This window comes from Littorina saxatilis, linkage group LG7 (genome assembly GCF_037325665.1).
Source record: "Littorina saxatilis isolate snail1 linkage group LG7, US_GU_Lsax_2.0, whole genome shotgun sequence".
Taxonomy (NCBI): domain Eukaryota; kingdom Metazoa; phylum Mollusca; class Gastropoda; order Littorinimorpha; family Littorinidae; genus Littorina; species Littorina saxatilis.
In genome coordinates, this window is record NC_090251.1 from 44,396,858 (window position 1) to 44,416,419 (window position 19,562).

Here is a 19,562-nt window from a genome sequence, read left to right on the forward strand (position 1 = left end):
GTCTGGCTCCTGATTCAGCGCAGCCTTACCGTGCTTCTTTGTGTTTAGCCTCAGCTTTGCCTGCTGGTTCGGCTAAGAAGTTTACACTGCCGCATAATTCAGTCAATTTGATTGACTCGTTTGCCTTGCCTCGTTCCACTTTTTCCGGGCACACCGGAACTTGCAGTCCTTCGGCAAGATGATACAGCAGAGACAGAGTAGTCCCGTTTTCGGAGAATTCTCTTTTGTCTTTGGAGTAACTGGCTTACGCTTGCTTGAGTTATCGTCTCTCTCTGAGACTTTGCAGAGATCTCTGTCGAGATCGATCGCGTCGTCATTAGACCCATTCAGGTTTCGTGACGATGCGGTAGAGAAAGTTGTCACTATCCTGGTAGGGAAGACGGTTGCAGTAGAAGAGTACGTTTTACTGAGTCCTCTTTCTTGTCTCTGAGGAAATAAGCACATGATCTTTTCAAGTTATCCTCTTTTTCGGAAACTTTGCAAGATTTTTTATAGCGCTCTATCTTCTCTGCTCTTGTTAACTTCGAGTTTCGTCGTGACGCACGGGAGAAGGATGTCATGTCGCTTCTAGCTACTTTGGCTAAAGTCTCTTGAACAGCGGAGCCTCCCAGCGCTTTTCTTGGCACATTGCTTGGCTCAGGTTACAAACAAGAGGCGGGTCTACTCCGCTCTTTTCTTTTTGTGGTTCTTCTTCTGGGAGAAGCTGTGATCTGCGTCGGCTTGCCACATTTTGCCTTAAATTAGGCAAGATAACGAAGCTAAGCAAACAAACATTGGGTTAAACCCTCTGCCTTAGGCAGCTTCGCGGTATGTACGCCCATCTTTGGTGCGGCATACCTCTTATTTTTCACCTTCTAGGGTGAAGCTGCTAAGGCCTCAATTTTTGTTTTTTGCCTCTGTGGCGAAAAACAAGGCAAGCTGTTAAAACTATCTCAGCTTTTACGGGTTACTGAATTGCGCTTTCTCATCAGGGTCATAAGCTTTGGTTTCCGACAAGTCGCCAGAACATGTCCAAATTACGGGCTCACATTCTGACTAAATTTTTAGGCTCACTGAGCCATTGCTCGTAACCTCTCAGTCGGAACTTTTCCGGCTAAGCCTACCTCTTGAGGCAGTGGCTTCTGTCAGCGACTTTCGCTGCGCAGCACAAAGGACTCGCAGGAATTCCTTAGTTTCAGCTTTTCTTTCTAAGAGGTTACGGAAAGAACTAACACCATCATGTGGCTAAACCTAGGTTTGGCACAGACGTTTTTAGCATTGGGGTTGTTTTTCTTCCACACGCAAAAACATACACCGTCGATTGGCTGGTACGCCCTTCACAGAGAAGGGTGGACAGGTTGCAAAGTCTGTTTCGTACTCTGTCCTTGAAAAAGAAAGCGTCTGTACGTGTTCTGACCTCTCTTCTTGGCCAAATGGAATCGATGGCCACTCTTGTGCCCTTAGGCAGAGTCCACAAGCGGCCATTTCAGGCTGCCCTGAGTTCGCTGTGGAAGCCTTCTCTTCAGGGCTGGGAGACAGTAGTCTCTCTCGAAAGCTGGTTTCGGCACACAACGAGGCAGTGGCTGCTCCCCGGGATTTCACAGGGAGGCCAATCTCGATGGCCCCCCCCCCGGACGAGTTTCTGTTCACAGACGCGTCTATGGAGGGCTGGGGTGCCCATCTTTCTGTTCACACTGCGTCAGGTCTGTGGAACGAGAGGCAGAGTGGGGGGCACATCAATGCCCTAGAGTTAGAGGCTGTTTTCCTGGGACTCCAATCGTTTCTGTCTATGGTCAGGAACGAACAAATTGGGGTTCGCACAGACAACACGACCGTGGCGGCCTATATCAACAAACAGGGAGGCACTTTGTCTCTCGCTCTTTCTGTCAGGTCAGGTCAGATTCTGGCCTGGGGCAGCCAGCACCTTATTCTGTCGTCAGCGAAGTACATCCCAGGCAAACTCAACGTTCTTGCGGACTACCTCAGTCGCCCGTCGCGTACGATGCACACGGAGTAGACTCTGACTCATCAGGTCCTACAACGTCTGTGGTGGCATTTCGGCAAGCCTACAGTCGATCTGTTTGCGACAAGATTCTCCCGCAGGCTTCAGGTCTTTGTCTCCCCCTTTCCAGACCCAGAGGCGTGGGAAACAAACGCCCTCGAAGTAAACTGGTCGCGTCTGATAGCCTATGCTTTCCCCCCGTTTCATCTCTTGGGAAAGGTTCTCAGGAAGGCGGAGCTGGGACAGCCTTGCTTGGTGTTGGTGGCCCCTTGGTGGCCCAGCCAACATTGGTTCCCCGACCTCCTTCGCCTCGCAGACGGCCCTCCCTTCTTTCTAGGTCGCTGCGCCGTTCTGGCTCCTCAGACGCTACTTTAGGCTTTGTCCAAAAGGCCCACAGGGAATCGACCAGCACTGTTTATGCGTCACACTGGTCAGCTTGGACAAAGTGGTGCTCGGAGAATGGAGTTACTGCTACTTCACCTCGCTCTATACATGTAGCAAATCATCTCTCGTGTTTGGCTGCTCAGGGCTTGGCTCCTTCTTTTTTGAGAGTCAGGCGCTCAGCCATTTCTTCTACTCTGAAGCAATTAGGGCATAGCATTAACCTGGGCGGTGTAATTGCTAGTGTTCTTAAGGGGGCAGCGATTGGTTTTACGAAGGCTAAGTCCCCTCTTCCCGCGTGGGACTTATTTTTTGGTACTCAAGTTTCTAGCCTCTTCGGATTTCGAACCTTTAGCTTCAGCGAGCTTAGCTAACTTGACTCGTAAAGCCTTGTTCCTCGTTTTGTTAGCCTCTGCCCGTAGAGGCAGTGAGGTGCACGCTCTTTCAGGCCTGGCTAAGGATATTTCTTTTGAGAGCGAGGGCTCTGTTGGTTTAAGATTTCGGCCGGAGTTCCTTGCCAAAAACCAAAAACATGGTCTGTCCTCCTCTGTTATTCGCATTCCTCCTTTAAGTAGGATTCTTGCGTCTGGTGATCCTGATATGGTCAATTGTCCTGTTCGTACTCTTACCAGCTACTTATCCCGTACCACGCCTATTAGGTCTAGGGACCAAAAACTGCTCTTCACCTCAGTTAACACTGAAAGGAGCAAGGACGTGTCGCGGGTCACTTTGGTAAGATGGGTCTCTACGCTTATTAAACAAGCGTATGCGTGGTGGCACAGTCAAGTTGGGATTGGGCATTCTGTCCTTCCTATGACGTCGTCAAGAACTCATGAAGCCAGAGCCTGGGCTACTTCTCTGGCAGTCCTCCGCTCAGGCAGGCTGGCAGAGGTCCTAGACGCTGCCTACTGGAAATCGCAGGACGTCTTCGTCAACTTTTACCTGCGAGATGTGGCCAGCACTCGTCATGATGGCAGTAGCTCCCTACCAGCCATTGTCGATGCTGGACAAGTGGAATTTTGTTTTCCCACCTCCTTCATTAGCATTCTGCTTTATGTGAGTTGGGATAAGATATGTAATTTAATTGAAAATTTTAATCTAAATTTTAATTTGATTATATACTTACCCAACTCACATAGTGGATACCCGCCCTCCTGCCCCGCTTTTGGGGTTTTATGGGGTTTTTTTGTTCATAAAAAAGAGGGAAATTTTTCTATGTTCGCTTTCGATTGAATGATTCAAAGATGGCGGCAAGGTCGTTGAGTCATGTGACTCTGTCCTGTTAAGGGGTCAAGGTAGCTCTTTTTTAGGGTGACCTCCCCTTGTTACCAAGGCGATGCTATTCAGCGTCCTAGCACTAAACTGGAGTAAATTGCTTTATGTGAGTTGGGTAAGTATATAATCAAATTAAAATTTAGATTAAAATTTTCAATTTAAGTTTTTGACTGGAAGGGGTGGTCGAGAGCATTTTTAACTTCCTCCACCTCTGTCTGCGTTCGATGACTTCCGGAGCTCGGAGGAACAGGGAGTTCACTTCCGCGGCCGGAAATCGTCGTTCATTGCCCTGAAGATGGCAAATGTTTGAAGTCTGATGCAACTTCCGCTTCCTCCCGGGGGGCGGGAAGTGAGCAGTAGGGACGGCTTTTTGTTGGACTATTAAGTCAAGCAGGGAGTCAGCTTCCGGATTGCACTGTTAGGCATGGCGGCTGTTCAGATGAAGGTGCTTACGCATTATTGTTTAGCACTGAATTCAGGTTCCGTTTCAAGTTAGCAAGTGCAGTGGCGCTCGCAGCTCTATTGGTTCGAGGTTCAACGGAATCGTCTGGTGTGTTTCTATGCAACCGGGTGGTTCTGATGTTTACTAATCCGCGGCCGGTTTCGCTTCCGCTTTTGCGGCTGTGTCGTCCGGTACAGGATGGGATAGCCTTCTACCGTTAACACTGTGGTGTTGGTAGTCGGCACTTTTCAGCTTTTGGATTCCGGTTCCGTTACTGCGGTTCCTTTGCTGTTATACAGGCTGTATCCACTTCCTCTTCCAGTCTTCCAACTGGCATGAGACAGGTGGAAGTAGTATCTGGTCACGGAGTTCCGGCGTTTGTAAATTTTTCAAAACTTTTCCGATTTTTGGCAAGTTTCGCCTTATCGGGATTGGTGACTGGTTCTCATCATTTCGATGATCGTTATGATGCTTTCGAATAGGAGGAGGAAATGGGGAGCCTCTTACTTCACTTGTGTCGCTGTTCGCGGCAGTTCGTAGTTTGTACATGTGGAAGTTTTCACAAGCGAGTCTTCGTTGTCACCGCTTCCTTGGAGGACAACGCTCGACTTCATACCTGCGGGATGGTGCTTTGGCTTCTGTCTTACGCTCAAGTAGCGTGTCACTCACGGAGCGTTGTCTGAGGCTTCGGTTAACTCCAAACTGAAGAACTTAGGTTCTCTTTTTGCGTTCTACGGAACCGCCCTCGGGTTTGGCGAACATCCATCTGGATTTGATAGCAAGGAGGAACTGTCTGTAAGATCAAGATTTCCTGGCTCGGGTAGATTGTCACATCTTTTCTTTATGATGGGCTCTTTTGGAACTTGCTTTTTTCTCTCGCCTGGGCGGTTACGTTCTAACTGGATATCTTTGTGGTCCGACAGGACGCAGATACAAAGGATGTTACTTTGCCGTTTTTTACCTAAGAGTAAGCCTCTGCCTTTAAAGTATTGTTCTTTTGGCGAGACTTTAATCTCTTTCTCGTTTGAAAGTCTCTTTTTGAGTCCGCTTCTATGCACGCGGGTTTTTCTCTACTAAGAGAAGCTCACGGTAAAAGGGAAAGGGCAGGACAGGACTTGGCTGTTTTTTGTTTCCAAACGAAAAGCTTCAGGCGGGCTGTTGTCTATTTTAGCTTTTGGCTCTATACCCTCGCTTTCGCAGGGCTCGTTTATAGGTCTATTCGGCGACCTATTGGTCGCACAGACGGGTCTTCGCAATCTTGGTTTCCAGACCTCTTAAGGCTGGCAAGAAGGCATCTTTGCTTTCTCACATTAGAATTACACGGATGTCTACTGTAAGGGTATCCTTGAGATACTCAGGGGCTTCCGCCTCAACTCTGGATTTGGTTCAGAGTCTTTATAGGGTTTTTGTGTTTTCGTTCACTTGTCACTTAGACTGGCGTGGTACAAAGCGCTTATTCCTTACGGAAAGAACTCCTCTTCTTTCCGTTTATTGCAGGTGGCTATCCACCTTTTTTGGGGTTTCCGTTTTTTCTTCCATGTCTTTTTTAAGACTTTATGAGATTTCGGTCACGTTGTTACGGCTTGGTGCAGCTTGGCTTTAACCCTTTTTCAAGGCTAGCCTGGCTGTTTATCACGGAAAATGGCCAAGCTTACTCTAGTAGCTTCTGTGAGAAGTGGGAGTAAGCGTGCTTTCTGGCTATGTTGGATAAAGACAGCTCTTTTAAGAAAGACTGACCTATGACTTGTGGGTTTCTTTGAAATTTTCTGGCATTTAAGCGGAAAATGGGGAAAACCAGCTTCGACTTGCATTTTCAGTTCATGAAGCAAGAGTTTGGCTCCTTTAGAGTCACGTTTAGCCATTTAAACTTTTCGAGTTTCGAAGATTTTTCTGACTCGCACGGATCTGGTTAGATCAGTGAATCAAAGGTCACTTGCCTTATCTTTCATCTCGGTCGTGATTTAACCTCGGCATTTAGGCGGTAAATGGGGACAACCAGCTTCCAATTGCATTTTCTATTCTTGAAGCATGAGTTTGGTTCCTTTAGAGTCACGTTTAGCCAGTTTAACATTTCGAGTTTCGAAGATGTTTCTGACTTTCACGGATCTTGTTAGATCAGTGAATCAAAGGGCATTTGCCTTTTCTTTCATCTCCGTCGTGATTTAACCTTGAACGGTTGAAAACGACGTTAAACACTGAATTAAGGGGGGAAGAAGGTCTATCTACTCTGGTAGAGGTATGACGTTTTGTAGTCAACCTTACCTAGATGAACTGCTACACTGGTTTCTTGCTCCTGGGGAGCTCGATGTGGTTATTTGTCCCGTGAGGACGCTCAGAAGGTACCTGTCACGGACTCGGCAATTGGTCAAAAAGTCAGAAGCTTTTATGATATCACTTAACACAAGCAGGTGTAAGGATATTGCGAAAGGGACTTTAACCAAGTGAGTCTCCATGTTGATCAGACAGGTGTTTACCTGTTGATTTCTCCCATCTTGCGCATTCCACCCTTGAGCAAGATTTTGGCTCCTGGAGATCCTGATATTGCGAATTGTCCCGTGAGGGCTCTCAGATGTTACCTGTCTCGAACACGGCTTCTTAGGGCAGAGAGTCAAAAACTGCTTTTCATATATCTAAACACGGCTAGGTGTAAGGATATCGCAAAGGTGACTCTAACCTAATGGATCTCCGCTTTGGTCAAGCAAGCATATGCCTGGTGGCACTTGCAGTCTAGTGACATTAGGGCAGTTTTGCCTCTCACCTCGGCTAGGACTCACGAGGCGAGAGCCTGGGCATCCTCAGTGGCAGTTCTCCGGTCTGGCAGACTAGCAGAAGTACTGGAAGCTGCATACTGGCGTTCTGAGGACGTCTTTGTCTATTTCTACCTCAGAGATGTCTCTTCGGTGAGGCAGGATGGCAGCTCTGCGCTACCTGCGATGGTAGCTGCGGGGCAGGTCCTGCGTGCTTAAAGTTTGGTAAGACTAGTACCCACCACCTATAGTAGCAATCTGCTATATGTGAGTTGGGTAAAGATATGTAATTTAATCCAAAATTTTAATAATAAATTTTCATTTAATTAATATACTTCCCCAACTCACATCGTTTAAACCCTCCCGCCTCCCCGCTGTGGTGGTATTGGGTTCTAAAAAAGTAGTGAGTTGGGCTTCGTTCGAATGATACAAATGGCGGCGTATGCGCACGCATACAGAAGTTGGACCGGACATCGGTCTGATATTATGGGATGGATCACTCTTTTTTAGGGTGGTCTCCCTTGTTACCAAGGGGAACGCGTACAGCGTTACCAGCACTGAACTAGAGTTAATTGCTATATGTGAGTTGGGTAAGTATATTAATTAAATGAAAATTTATGATTAAAATTTTGGATTTTCAGACCTTGTTTTTAATCCGAATATAACATATTTATATGTTTTTGGAATCAGAAAATGATGAAGAATAAGATGAACGTAAATTTGGATCGTTTTATAAAAAACAATTTTAATTACAATTTTCAGATTTTTAATGACCAAAGTCATTGATTAATTTTTAAGCCACCAAGCTGAAATGCAATACCGAAGTCTGGCCTTTGTCGAAGATTGCTTGGCCAAAATGTCAATCAATTTGATTGAAAAATGAGGGTGTGACAGTGCCGCCTCAACGTTTACAAAAAGCCGGATATGACGTCATCAAAGACATTTATCGAAAAAATGAAAAAAACGTCCAGGGATATTATACATAGGAACTCTCATGTCAAATTTCATAAAGATCGGTCCAGTAGTTTACTCTCAATCGCTCTACGCACACACACACACACACAGACACACATACACCACGATTCTCGTCTCGATTCCCCCTCTATGTTAAAACATTTAGTCAAAACTTGACTAAATGTAAACAAGTCGCGTAAGGCGAAAATACAACATTTAGTCAAGTAGCTGTCGAACTCACAGAATGAAACTGAACGCAATGCCATTTTTCAGCAAGACCGTATACTCGTAGCATCGTCAGTCCAGCGCTCATGGCAAAGGCAGTGAAATTGACAAGAAGAGCGGGGTAGTAGTTGCGCTAAGAAGGATGGCACGCTTTTCTGTACCTCTCTTTGTTTTAACTTTCTGAGCGTGTTTTTAATCCAAACATATCATATCTATATGTTTTTGGAATCAGGAACCGACAAGGAATAAGATGAAAGTGTTTTTAAATTGATTTCGACAATTTAATTTTGATAATAAGTTTTATATATTTAATTTTCAGAGCTTGTTTTTAATCCAAATATAACATATTTATATGTTTTTGGAATCAGAAAATGATGGAGAATAAGATGAACGTAAATTTGGATCGTTTTATAAATTGTTATTTTTTTTTTACAATTTTCAGATTTTTAATGACCAAAGTCATTAATTAATTTTTAAGCCACCAAGCTGAAATGCAATACCGAAGTCCGGGCTTTGTCGAAGATTGCTTGACCAAAATTTCAATCAATTTGGTTGAAAAATGAGGGCGTGACAGTGCCGCCTCAACTTTCACGAAAAGCCGGATATGACGTCATCAAAGACATTTATCAAAAAAATGAAAAAAACGTATGGGGATTTCATACCCAGGAACTCTTATGTCAAATTTCATAAAGATCGGTCCAGTAGTTTAGTCTGAATCGCTCAACACACACACACACACACACGCACAGACACACACACATACACCACGACCCTCGTCTCGATTCCCCCCTCGATGTTAAAACATTTAGTCATAACTTGACTAAATGTAAAAAGATAATAGCTCTAAACCCTGTCTGAGCCCTTCGCCATTCCACCACCAGTCCCTTCTCCCTATTCCTCTCCCCAACCTCCACCCCTCCCTCCCAACACCTCCTACCTCTCCCCAGCCAACTTTCGTTTTAACATTTAGTCAAGTTTTGGGGAATCTAGAGAAGGGTCGTGGTGTGTGTGAGTGTGTGTGTGTGTGTGTGTGTGTGTGTGTGTGTGTGTGTGTGTGTGTGTGAACAGCGATTCAGAGAAAACTACCGGACCGATCTTCATGAAACTTTACATGAGAGTTCTGAGTATGATATCCCCAGACGTTTTTCATTTAAAAAAAACCAATTGTTGATAACGTCATATCCGGCTTTTTGTGAAAGTTGAGGCGGCAGGTCACGCTCTCATTTTTCAACCAAATTGGCTGAAATTGTGTTCAAGTAATCTTCGCCGAAGCTCGGACTTTGGTATTGCATTTTAACATGGAGGCTTAAACACGAATTAATGAGTTTGCTCATTAAAGTTGTCATTAAAATCGATTTTTTTGCAAACAGATTTAACATTGATTGCATCGTATTCTTCATCAAATTCTGAATCTAAAAATATATATACATTATGTCCTGTTTACTCTTAAAATGTGATCACAGCTAACGAAAATTAATTAGTACTTCGATTAAGATAAAAGAAATCGATCCAAAAATGATTTCATCTTATTTTTTTTTTATCATTTCCTGATTCCAAAAACATACAGATATAATATGTTGTATTCAAAACAAGCTCAGAAAGTTCAAAAAAAATATAGACAAGTCGCGTACGTAAGGCGAAATTACTACATTTAGTCAAGCTGTGGAACTCACATAATGAAACTGAACGCACTGAATTTTTTCACAATGACCGTAGTCCGCCGCTTGTGCAAAAGTCAGTGAAATTGACGAGCCTGTTTAGTGCGGTAGTGGTGGTTTCGCTGTGCTGCATAGCACGCTTTTCTGTAACTCTCTTCGTTTTAACTTTGTGAGCGTGTTTTTGATCCAAACATATCATATCTATATGTTTTTGGAATTAGGAAACGACAAGGAATAAGATGAAAGTGTTTTTAAATCGATTTCGGAAATTTTATTTTAATCATAATTTTTATATTTTAATTTTCAGACCTTGTTTTTAATCCGAATATAACATATTTATATGTTTTTGGAATCAGAAAATGATGAAGAATAAGATGAACGTAAATTTGGATCGTTTAATAAAAAACATTTTTAATTACAATTTTCAGATTTTTAATGACCAAAGTCATAAATTAATTTGTAAGCCTCCAAGCTGAAATGCAATACCGAAGTCCGGCCTTCGTCGAAGATTGCTTTACAAAAATTTCAATCAATTTGATTGAAAAATGAGGGTGTGACAGTGCCGCCTCAACTTTTACAAAAAGCCGGATATGACGTCATCAAAGACATTTATCAAACAAATGAAAAAAATGTCTGGGGATATCATACCCAGGAACTCTCATGTAAAATTTCATAAAGATCGGTCCAGTAGTTTGGTCTGAATCGCTCTACACGCACGCACGCACACACACTCACACACACACACACACACACACACACACACACACACACACACACACACACACACACACACAGACACACACACAGACAGACACACATGCATCACGACCCTCGTCTCGATTCCCCCTCTATGTTAAAACATTTAGTCAAAACTTGACTAAATGTAAAAAGCGCGCTTTCCTGCTTACCGCAATACGCTACCGCGCTATTTTGGCTTGTCAAATGTACTTCGTTTTGCACGTGAAAATTGAGCGATTTCCTTGTCCCGGGAATTGACGAAGCTGTATTGTCTTGGTCGAAAAAAATGTAGTGCGTTCAGTTTCATTCCGTGAATTCGACAGCTTGACTAAATGTAATAATTTCGCCTTACGCGACTTGTTCTTTTCGATTGTTATCTACATCCTCGAAGGTATTTGGAACTTGAGTCATACATAGTTGTTTATGGGTTACATGCTGTCGTCATCGTTAAAGAGCGGCTTCAGGTAAAATAGGAGAAGCAGAGCGACCGCTGAAGTATTGCTTAGTTAATGACGACGACGACGACGACCAAGATGACGACGACGACGATGACGATGATGATGATGATGATGATGATGATGATGATGATGATGATGATGATGATGATGATGACGGCGACGGGTAATAGGGTAACAAGCGTCTTGACCATGATGATGTTGACACTGAGATGTTGCATTCATCGTATGTAAACCATGTTCTTATGGGCGGGGATATAGCTCAGTTGGTAGCGCGCTGGATTTGTATTCAGTTGGCCGCTGTCAGCGCGAGTTCGATCCCAGGTTCGGCGGAAATTTATTTCACAGAGTCAACTTTGTGTGCAGACTCTCTTCGGTGTCCGAACCACCCCCCGTGTATACTACATTGGGTGTGCACGTTAAAGATCCCACGATTGACAAAAGGGTCTTTCCTGGCAAAATTGCTTAGGCACAGTTAATAATTGTCTACCATACCCGTGTGACTTGGAATAAGGCCGTGAAAGGTAAATATGCGCCGACATGGCTGCAATCTACTGGCCGTATAAAATTTCATCTCACACGGCATCACTGCAGAGCGCCTAGAACTGTACCCACGGAATATGCGCGATATAAGCCTCATTGATTGATTGATTGATTGGATGGCGTAATTAAGCAGTTTCAGTTTCTACTAGTTTTGTTTGTTTTTAGATTGCAAAGACAACTTCGTGAATCGTGACGGACACTGCTGTGAGTGTGCCAAAACATTTAATGGAGACACAGTCCTTCCCGTATAAGTCGGGCTAGGATTTTACACGTGATAAAACCACCCTTCCACTTCAACTGTCTGTGTGCATTCTGTGTAGAGTGGATTTTTTTCGGGGGGGGGGGGGCGGGGGGGGGGGGGAAGGGGGATTAATTTATTTTTTAACGGACACCAGCTGAAATCTGTTAACAATATCAGCAAAAAGTTGTCACATGACACAGGATGCAGTCCGAATATTAATGTTTGGTACTGTTGACCCCCCCCCCCCCCTTTGAAGACCCCCCAATTTTTAAGACCTCCTCCCTTTTCAAGCCCTGCTTTTTGAGATTTTCGGTCCATAACCTCTGTAAGTCTTAAAAGGGGGTTCCACTGTATGTCCAGGTCGAGAGGTGGTCCAGCGTAAAAGCCTGGCCAGATCTGAGATGTTGAGCCGAAAACTGTTTTTACGCGGGAAGGACTGTCTCTTTAAATAGAGTATAACTTTATGTCTTCTTGTGATACGTTCATGTGTGTGAACATACTAAATATTATCAGGGTTTTGTTTTTTTGAAACATTTTTGAAGAACAATTTTTTTGTCAGTGTAGCTAACTTGAAGGTTTTGTCATACATCCCTCAGACATACACACTTACTGTTATAAAAACGTACATTGTATAACACTTCTTCATCCAAAAAGGTATTCCTATTAGCAACCTGAAATTGTCATTCATATTTCCAAGCCTTTTTTGTTCTCTTTTTTTTTCTCTCCCTGTTTCTAAACCTATACTAAATTACTTTAAACTGATGCGTGTTGGGCAGTGGCCACAATCGGTCAAAGTTGTATGGGGAAGGACACTCCGAACTTGTGTGTCAGCGGTGCAACTTGCAAGGACAACTCGACAACCCCATGGAAAGACTTCGTGTGCACGTGCAAAGGCACTGTCCAAGACGACGGAACCTGTGGTAAGCTTTGAACATAGGAGTTGGAGGGGGGATTGCTACAAGTTAGGAGGTTGGGGGTGGGGAGTTGTGCCAGTGTGGGTAGGTTGGGTTGGGTGGGAGAGAGGTGAGGGGAGGGATGCTGGTTTGAAAGTGTGTGTCAAGGTTTGGGGAGAGGGGGAAGAGGAATAGGGGGCAGGAACGAGTGGACATTCGTGAGTGTGGATTTTGTGTGTGAGGGGGTGCTTGTGAGGTGAGAAGCGGTATGTTGTGAGAAAGTTTGGGGTGGGGCAGTGGAGGAGGGGGGGGGGGGAGGGATAAGTGTGGGTTGTAAGAAGGGGGAGAGATGGGTATGGGTGGGTGATCCTGGATTGAGTGTTGGAGGGGGGAGGGGGTGAAAACAGGGATGTGGATGAGAAGGTGTGGGGGTGTGGACCACGAAAGGGAGTGTTTGTGTTTTGTGGAATGTATGTGTGAGTGTGCGTGCGTGTGTGTGAGTGCGTGCGTGCTTGTGTGCGTGTCTATCTGTCTGTCTCGGTCTGTCTGTCTGTCTGTATCTGTAGGCCTACCTCCTGTCATTTCAGGCGCTGCCGCCGTGGTCACTTCTCTGGTCGTGTTGATGGCGGGTCTGCTCGTGACATCGCGCTTCGTGTGAACTTGACCGACACTGTGGAATCGCCTTCAGCGCGTTTAGGCTTACTTTGGACACAAAAGCATTCTAGCCATTTTGCTATAGATGGCTTTGGTGTCCAAAATGGTTGCGCTAGACCCTTTTAGCACAGTTATGATGTGTATTGTTGTTTTTAACTTTCACGCTCTCTTATCTCTCTCTCTCCACCCCCCCCCTCTCTTATCTCCCTCTCTTATCTCCCTCTCTCTCTCTCTCTCCACCCCCCTCTCTTATCTCTCTCTAGCTCTCTCTCTCTCTCTCTCTAGCTCTCTCTCTCTCCACCCCCTCTCCATATCACTCACCCCTTCCCTCTCCAGGGGCGGATCAGTTCATTTTATGGGGGGGGGGGGGGTTCCAAAAGTATATTGTGAAGATATGGGTGCGAAGCGCCGAGCCGACGGTGCGAAGCGCCTAGCTTGCTAGGGGGGTCCGGGGGCATGCCCCCCCGGAAAATGTTGAAAAAAAGGATGCAATCTGGTGCATTCTGAGGATGATCATTACCAGTTTCAGGCAGCAGATTTTGTCACTGATTAATACCCCAAAAATTGAAACTCAACCCCCCCAAAAACAAAAAAAATTATTTTTATTTTTTGGCTGGGGGTGGGGGGGGGGTTCCGGAAACCCCAGAAACGCCCCTCTCGTCCGCCCCTGGTGTGTTTGTGTGTGTGTGTGTGTGTGTGTGTGTGTGTGTGTGTGTGTGTGTGTGAACCAACCACTATGACAACATCTGCCACCACCATCACCACCACACTACTTGTTTCAAATACAACACATAGATTATTTTTTACGAAGAATATCAGGAATTTTATTTATTTCTTTTATAAAGGAGGATTCGGTGCTCACAACAGTTACTTCACAGACAAATGATGTGTTTGTGAATTATACAATCAATGTGTTGATCATTTCTTTGTACAATAATTAAAATCAAAACATAAAGGAGTAGCCTACACGAGTACAACATATGTTCCGATGGTGAGGTCATACGGTAAGAAACGGAATAAAATATGACTGTGGCGTAGAAGACATATTTCAGGCAGCAGAGAGAGAGAGAGAGAGAGAGAGAGAGAGAGAGAGAGAGAGAGAGAGAGAGAGAGAGAGAGACACGCACACAGTGTCAAGGGAGATAATCTATAACACAACGTGGTGACTGATTGAAAGGCAGTGATTCGCTCCCTTTACTTGTCTATCTTCAAAATTGTATTGTGGAGGAGTGGCATCCCTGATAGTGATCGAGTCCTACAATAAACGCCGATGACCATCATATGGGCAATCGCAGCAAATAAATAAGTGCGATGTGTTTCATATGTCAAGAATATCTTTAGTTGTGCAACGTTCGCTTTATATTATGCTCTTTAAAAAAAAAAAAAAAAAAAAAAAAACCACGCTCGGGAGCTCTCAATAGACAATGTTCGGAAATAAGTCTGTCCGGTTTGTACGGGTTGTGAGAGAGTGATTTATCTTGCTTTCATTGAGACAAACTTTCACAATTGACATTATAGGCATAGGCCAGTCACTAGCTAGGGGTTGTTTCCGAAACACGTAGACAAGGACCACGTGTGGAAAGCTTTATTTAATAAAAGCAAAAGTATATAGAGCCATACAATACCGACAGAGTTAATTCCGGAGTTTGTCTATTCGCTGCCTATGGCCTGCAGTGATCGCTAAGCACGCGTGTTGCCCAGACTGTGAACGCAAGCCTCTGGCCAAACTCACGACGACTCAGTCAATTGTGAGCTTCCATATTCTCGTAAGACTGAAAATGGCATCTTATCGAGCAGAAAATGCATAACATACACATCGGAATGAATAATTAGCTGCGATCCAACATCTTCCATTGTTTGCCTCACTGTCAGGGGCGCAACACTTCCACAGCGCATACACAAATATTAACAGAGTTATTTCCGGAAAACGAGTTATTATAGAGTTATTTAGCCCCGAAAAAGACAGGTACAGCTGTACATGCAGCAATGCAAAAAGAGTGAACGAGACATTTCAAAACTTACAAAACGATGCGTTGAGGGGGATCTTACGACAAAATAGGGAGCCATCCATAAGTTAACAGTGAAGCAAAGTTACGCATTACATTATGAATCTGAGCATAGTAAAACAAGTACAACAACAAAACAAAAGTGGTTAAGCACGTGCACAGTTGGTAATAAACGTGTAAGATAGGCTACCTTCCTTCGCTTGCGATCCATTTCATAAAATACAATGGATCTGACCAAGCTTTCTCACGGGACAAGGGAATTATTCTTTGACTTCGACTTTCTGTACAAAGTGGGATTGTACGACTTAGTTTTGCTACTGACACCCATGTCCACCTGTGAGACTACGTCAGAAAAATAAGCACTCCACAAGAAGTAGACTTCTTCCCCCGAAAGCGGCGTATGGTTGCCTGAATGGTGGGGTAAAAACAGCCATACACGTAATAACCCACTTGTGCAAACGCATGAGTGAACGTGGGAGTTTCAGCCCATGAACGAAGAAGAAGAAGAAGAAGAAGAAGAAGAAGAAGAAGAAGAAGAAGAAGTAGATAGACTTCTGATGTATAAGTCAAAGTAGAATGCATGTTCTTATCACATTTTAAAAGTCTGGACAGATAAGTGATAATTTACATGATCGCTGACATAGGAGAACTGTTGCCTTCACTGTAAACCACTTTTGAACAAATTTTTTGGAACCAGTTGTGAACACTGTGTGAAATACTATATGATTCTACTAGAAAAAGTAGCACACATGGTAAACACTTAATATTGTTTGCCATGTGTGCTACCTTTTCCAGTATAAATATATAGTTCGTCACACAGTGTTCATTCAAGGTGTGTTCAAAAATGAAACACTTCAGTGTACAGTGTTCAAAGCACGCCTAAAGCTTAGAGAAAAAACCCACCATAGTTAAGTAAAGCAAATGAAATATTCACAGCAAAAAATTAAATAAAAACAGGATAACAACTATGCACAACAGTCTCTATCATAATCCATATAATATGTTATGAATGTTGACCGGAACGTTTACAGGAAATGCAATAAACCGAGATGCAACATGTAAACAGTCCATCTATCCTGGCACCTAAGCTGTTATTTTTAATAAAAAGAAATAAACACAATACAGAGATGACATAAACAGTCTCTATCATAATCCATATAATCTTTCATGAATGTTAATCGGAACGTTAACAGGAAATTCAATAAAGCGAGATGCAAAATTTAAAAAAACCCATCTATCCTGGCATCTAAGCTGTTATTTTCAATACAAAGAAATAAACACAATGCAGAGTTGACATAAACAGCTTTTACTGTACACACGCCTTTGTTGTAATGTTAAATTTAATACATCTTCGCCGAAACATAACTTTAAAATATTTTGTAACAAAAAGTACATTCTGACATTTATAGACAAAAACGTTGCGAGGGTGAAAAGAAATTAACAACACAAGTCTCCGTACTTCACAAATGACGTTCCAATATCCAGTGACATCATTAAAGGGTTTCATAATGATAACATCATCCCCAACTTTCCCCTCGTATTTCCAACATCCGTGGCACGATAGTATACTTTTGATCCAACCTAGACCCTTCAATTATAATGACATCGTATCCTTTGATGCCATTACTTTCGTGACTTCATCTTCAAATCTGTGGTGGTCGGCGCAATTTTTAGCATTAGAAGAACAGTAAGGATAGATGCAGAGAACACATGTTGAAGATATAAATACGTTCTACATCGCTATGTATGACATTTGTGGAATGACAAGTGTTACTCTTTTTTTTGTTGCTGTAGCTACTCTGTGCTGCCCGATTCAAATTTTATACAAAATGTGAGTTTAAGTTATTTGGCCTTTGAAGATGGGGGGAAAAAACTAGCACTACCAACAACCAAAAAGGCATAACTAATCATTTGCCAATCCTGTTATAGTCTACAACCTGGGGATGTGTGCCGTCAGTTCTGGCGATGTCTTTCCGATGACGTTACACCATCTATAATGTCAATGAGTAGAGGTTAGGGTCTGGGATAAAGGTCTGAAGACAGACTGACACCACTACAGAAAACGTCATGTCTTACAACGAAAAACACACAGCATTTCTCTTCAGTAGGGGAAAGGCTCCTAATATGGACCGGCTCCTAATATGGACCACCTCCTGTTCTGACAAACTAACGGCGCTAGAGCGCTCAAAACAATTTCATTCGCTTTATTCACCCTCTCTGGATGAGTTGCACATGTCAAAACAGTTGCAGAAACACAAACCTCAAAACCGTTAGGCTTTTTCGCTTTTTTTTTCACTTTTGGCAGCGTTCACTCTAAATGTGCCGCCTAAAACGGACTCGTTTCTGTCCACAGCCAAAGCTTTCATAACACAAAAATGGCTATATATGACAGCTAAGGCAGTATTTGTTACATTTTAACAGTGTGTACCCCGAGTTTCTACTGCAAACAAAAAATATAAGCAAAACCTCAAAGTATGTGTGAGTCCCCTAATATGGACCACCTTCAACAAATCGAAGAAAATAAAAACTAAAGGCAATTTTAATTAATTCATTAAGAAGCTTGCTGAAAATAACCTATAACTAGCCCTCGAGATTTCAAAAAAATATAACAAATAGTCTTTTTTTTGTGGAAGTTGATAATTTCACTTATTTTCACTCTGTTTTTGATAAGCTTCTTCAGTTTCCTGGTGTGCTTCAAATAATGCTCTCATCAACCCGAAACAGCTAAATCTAAAGCATATTTGAATTAGTCTGACTTGCACACTAAGTTGTATCATGTTATTTTGAAGTATAGGGGGCTTTTTACAGTGATTCGTGAAGGCCGCTTCACTGGTCCATATTGGGCGCCCAGGCTCCTAATATGGACCATTTGTGATTTTTTCTGTATTTAATTTTTGCTGAAGGTCTATCAAAGCTATTTCACTCTAATTAGGCCTAACTGTTCAACTAAGAGAGAAGGACTACCAACCACAAAATGAAACTTCTTCGCAAGAAAACAAGCTAGTTATCAGCAATAAACAAAAAGTGGTCCATATTAGGGGCCCTTCCCCTATTTATGAATTTCTTGTATAATTCAGGTTGAAGCGAACAAGGGTCCTGTCATTATATCTAGCTGACGCCATTTTTTTTTTTAAATATGGACATACGTGAGAACAAAAAGGAGAAATAACGTCATTCTGGTCTTGACGGCACTCCAGACATGACGTCATTCGTTGGTTCGTTTTCCTCCTTGCTGATTGTCGGAGGACATGGACTTGGGCCTGAGGGAACCAGTCTTGCAAACCACAGCGTGGTAATAGAGGGCGCTTAGGAATGCTGACGTCACTCTAAATCCAAGAAGAACCAACGCATTGCTTGTGATGCCTCCTTCTGATGACGCCAGAGACAGGAACGTCACTGTAGCCAGACAAAAAAAGGGTCAACACAACAACATCAACACATTCGCTCTCATTAGACTTCGTAATCTGCACTGGTAGTTTTTTTATGAAGCTTTCGACATTGTGCCGTGCTTCAGCCTCATCCTTATTGCGACATCATCATCACCAATATCACCATCATCACCAATATCACCATCACCATCATCATCATCATCATCATCATCATCATCATCATCATCATCATCATCATCATCATCATCATCGCCATTGCTACAATCATAATGATCGTGATCATTATCATGATGTTGATGATGTTCATGACATATTTGTTACCGTAATCTGACTCTTACTCTTGAAATTCAACTAGGGTCAACCAGACATGCCTAATGCCTGGAGGTCATTTAACTCTGGAACGGTGTACATTTTCAAAGCTCTAGCTTCAAAAACGTCAATAAAAATGAATATTTCCTTTGTTTAACTCAAACTCGACACTAACATGACGAAGGTTAACCAGATTTGAGTCCTGTCTGGTGATCATCAAACAACAGAAGTGTGTTAGTTTCAAAACTCTAGCGACAATTACATCTGAGAAAATTAGAATGTTCCATTTTTTTGGTCCGAACTCGACCCCGCCATGATCTTGAAAATTGACGAGGGTCAACAAGACTTTGGGAATGTCTGGAATTGTCCAAAGGTTCTTCGATAATTGATTTTTTTTTTGTCCGGCCAGCTGGCCAGCTGCGCGTCCTAACACTCCTCATTGCTAAGACTCACTGACTAATCAGGTACGTCCAAGAGCAAAATGAATGAAACGAAGTCAGGCATAAAACACCCACACAGAAAAAGTGAATTAGTAATGCAGCATCCATGATCTTTCGTGATGCAAAAATCAAGCTATACACATGCTGGAAGTTTGGTAGGTTAAAGAGCAACAAACACTAACACTCACCATACAATATATCATTATCGCTGGAAGTGTGGCAGGTAAAAAA

The 19,562-nt window shown here is 43.1% G+C and overlaps 2 protein-coding genes across 8 annotated transcripts in view; one reads left to right on the top strand and one right to left on the bottom strand.

Moving 5' to 3' along the window:
• The window catches only part of LOC138971559 (cell death abnormality protein 1-like), a 39,370-nt gene extending 25,601 nt beyond the window's left edge, over positions 1-13,769 (top strand). The window contains exons 15-17 of one of the 2 annotated variants that reach the window (XM_070344311.1): positions 11,565-11,603; positions 12,417-12,560; positions 13,121-13,769. In XM_070344311.1, coding sequence (XP_070200412.1) covers positions 11,565-11,603; positions 12,417-12,560; positions 13,121-13,191 — 254 coding nt within the window. In that variant the 3' untranslated portion in view covers positions 13,192-13,769. The remainder of the gene's footprint in view (positions 1-11,564; positions 11,604-12,416; positions 12,561-13,120) is intronic. The other variant, XM_070344312.1, reaches the window with a different exon arrangement.
• A 789-nt stretch (positions 13,770-14,558) lies between these two features.
• LOC138971560 (tumor protein p53-inducible protein 11-like) overlaps positions 14,559-19,562 on the bottom strand; it is a 170,998-nt gene continuing 165,994 nt past the window's right edge. For 4 of the 6 annotated variants that reach the window (XM_070344318.1, XM_070344313.1, XM_070344316.1 and 1 more), the window contains one exon: positions 14,559-18,589. In XM_070344318.1, the coding sequence (XP_070200419.1) occupies positions 18,399-18,589 (191 nt within the window). In that variant the 3' untranslated portion in view covers positions 14,559-18,398. The remainder of the gene's footprint in view (positions 18,590-19,562) is intronic. The other 2 variants (XM_070344317.1, XR_011457293.1) reach the window with 2 other exon arrangements.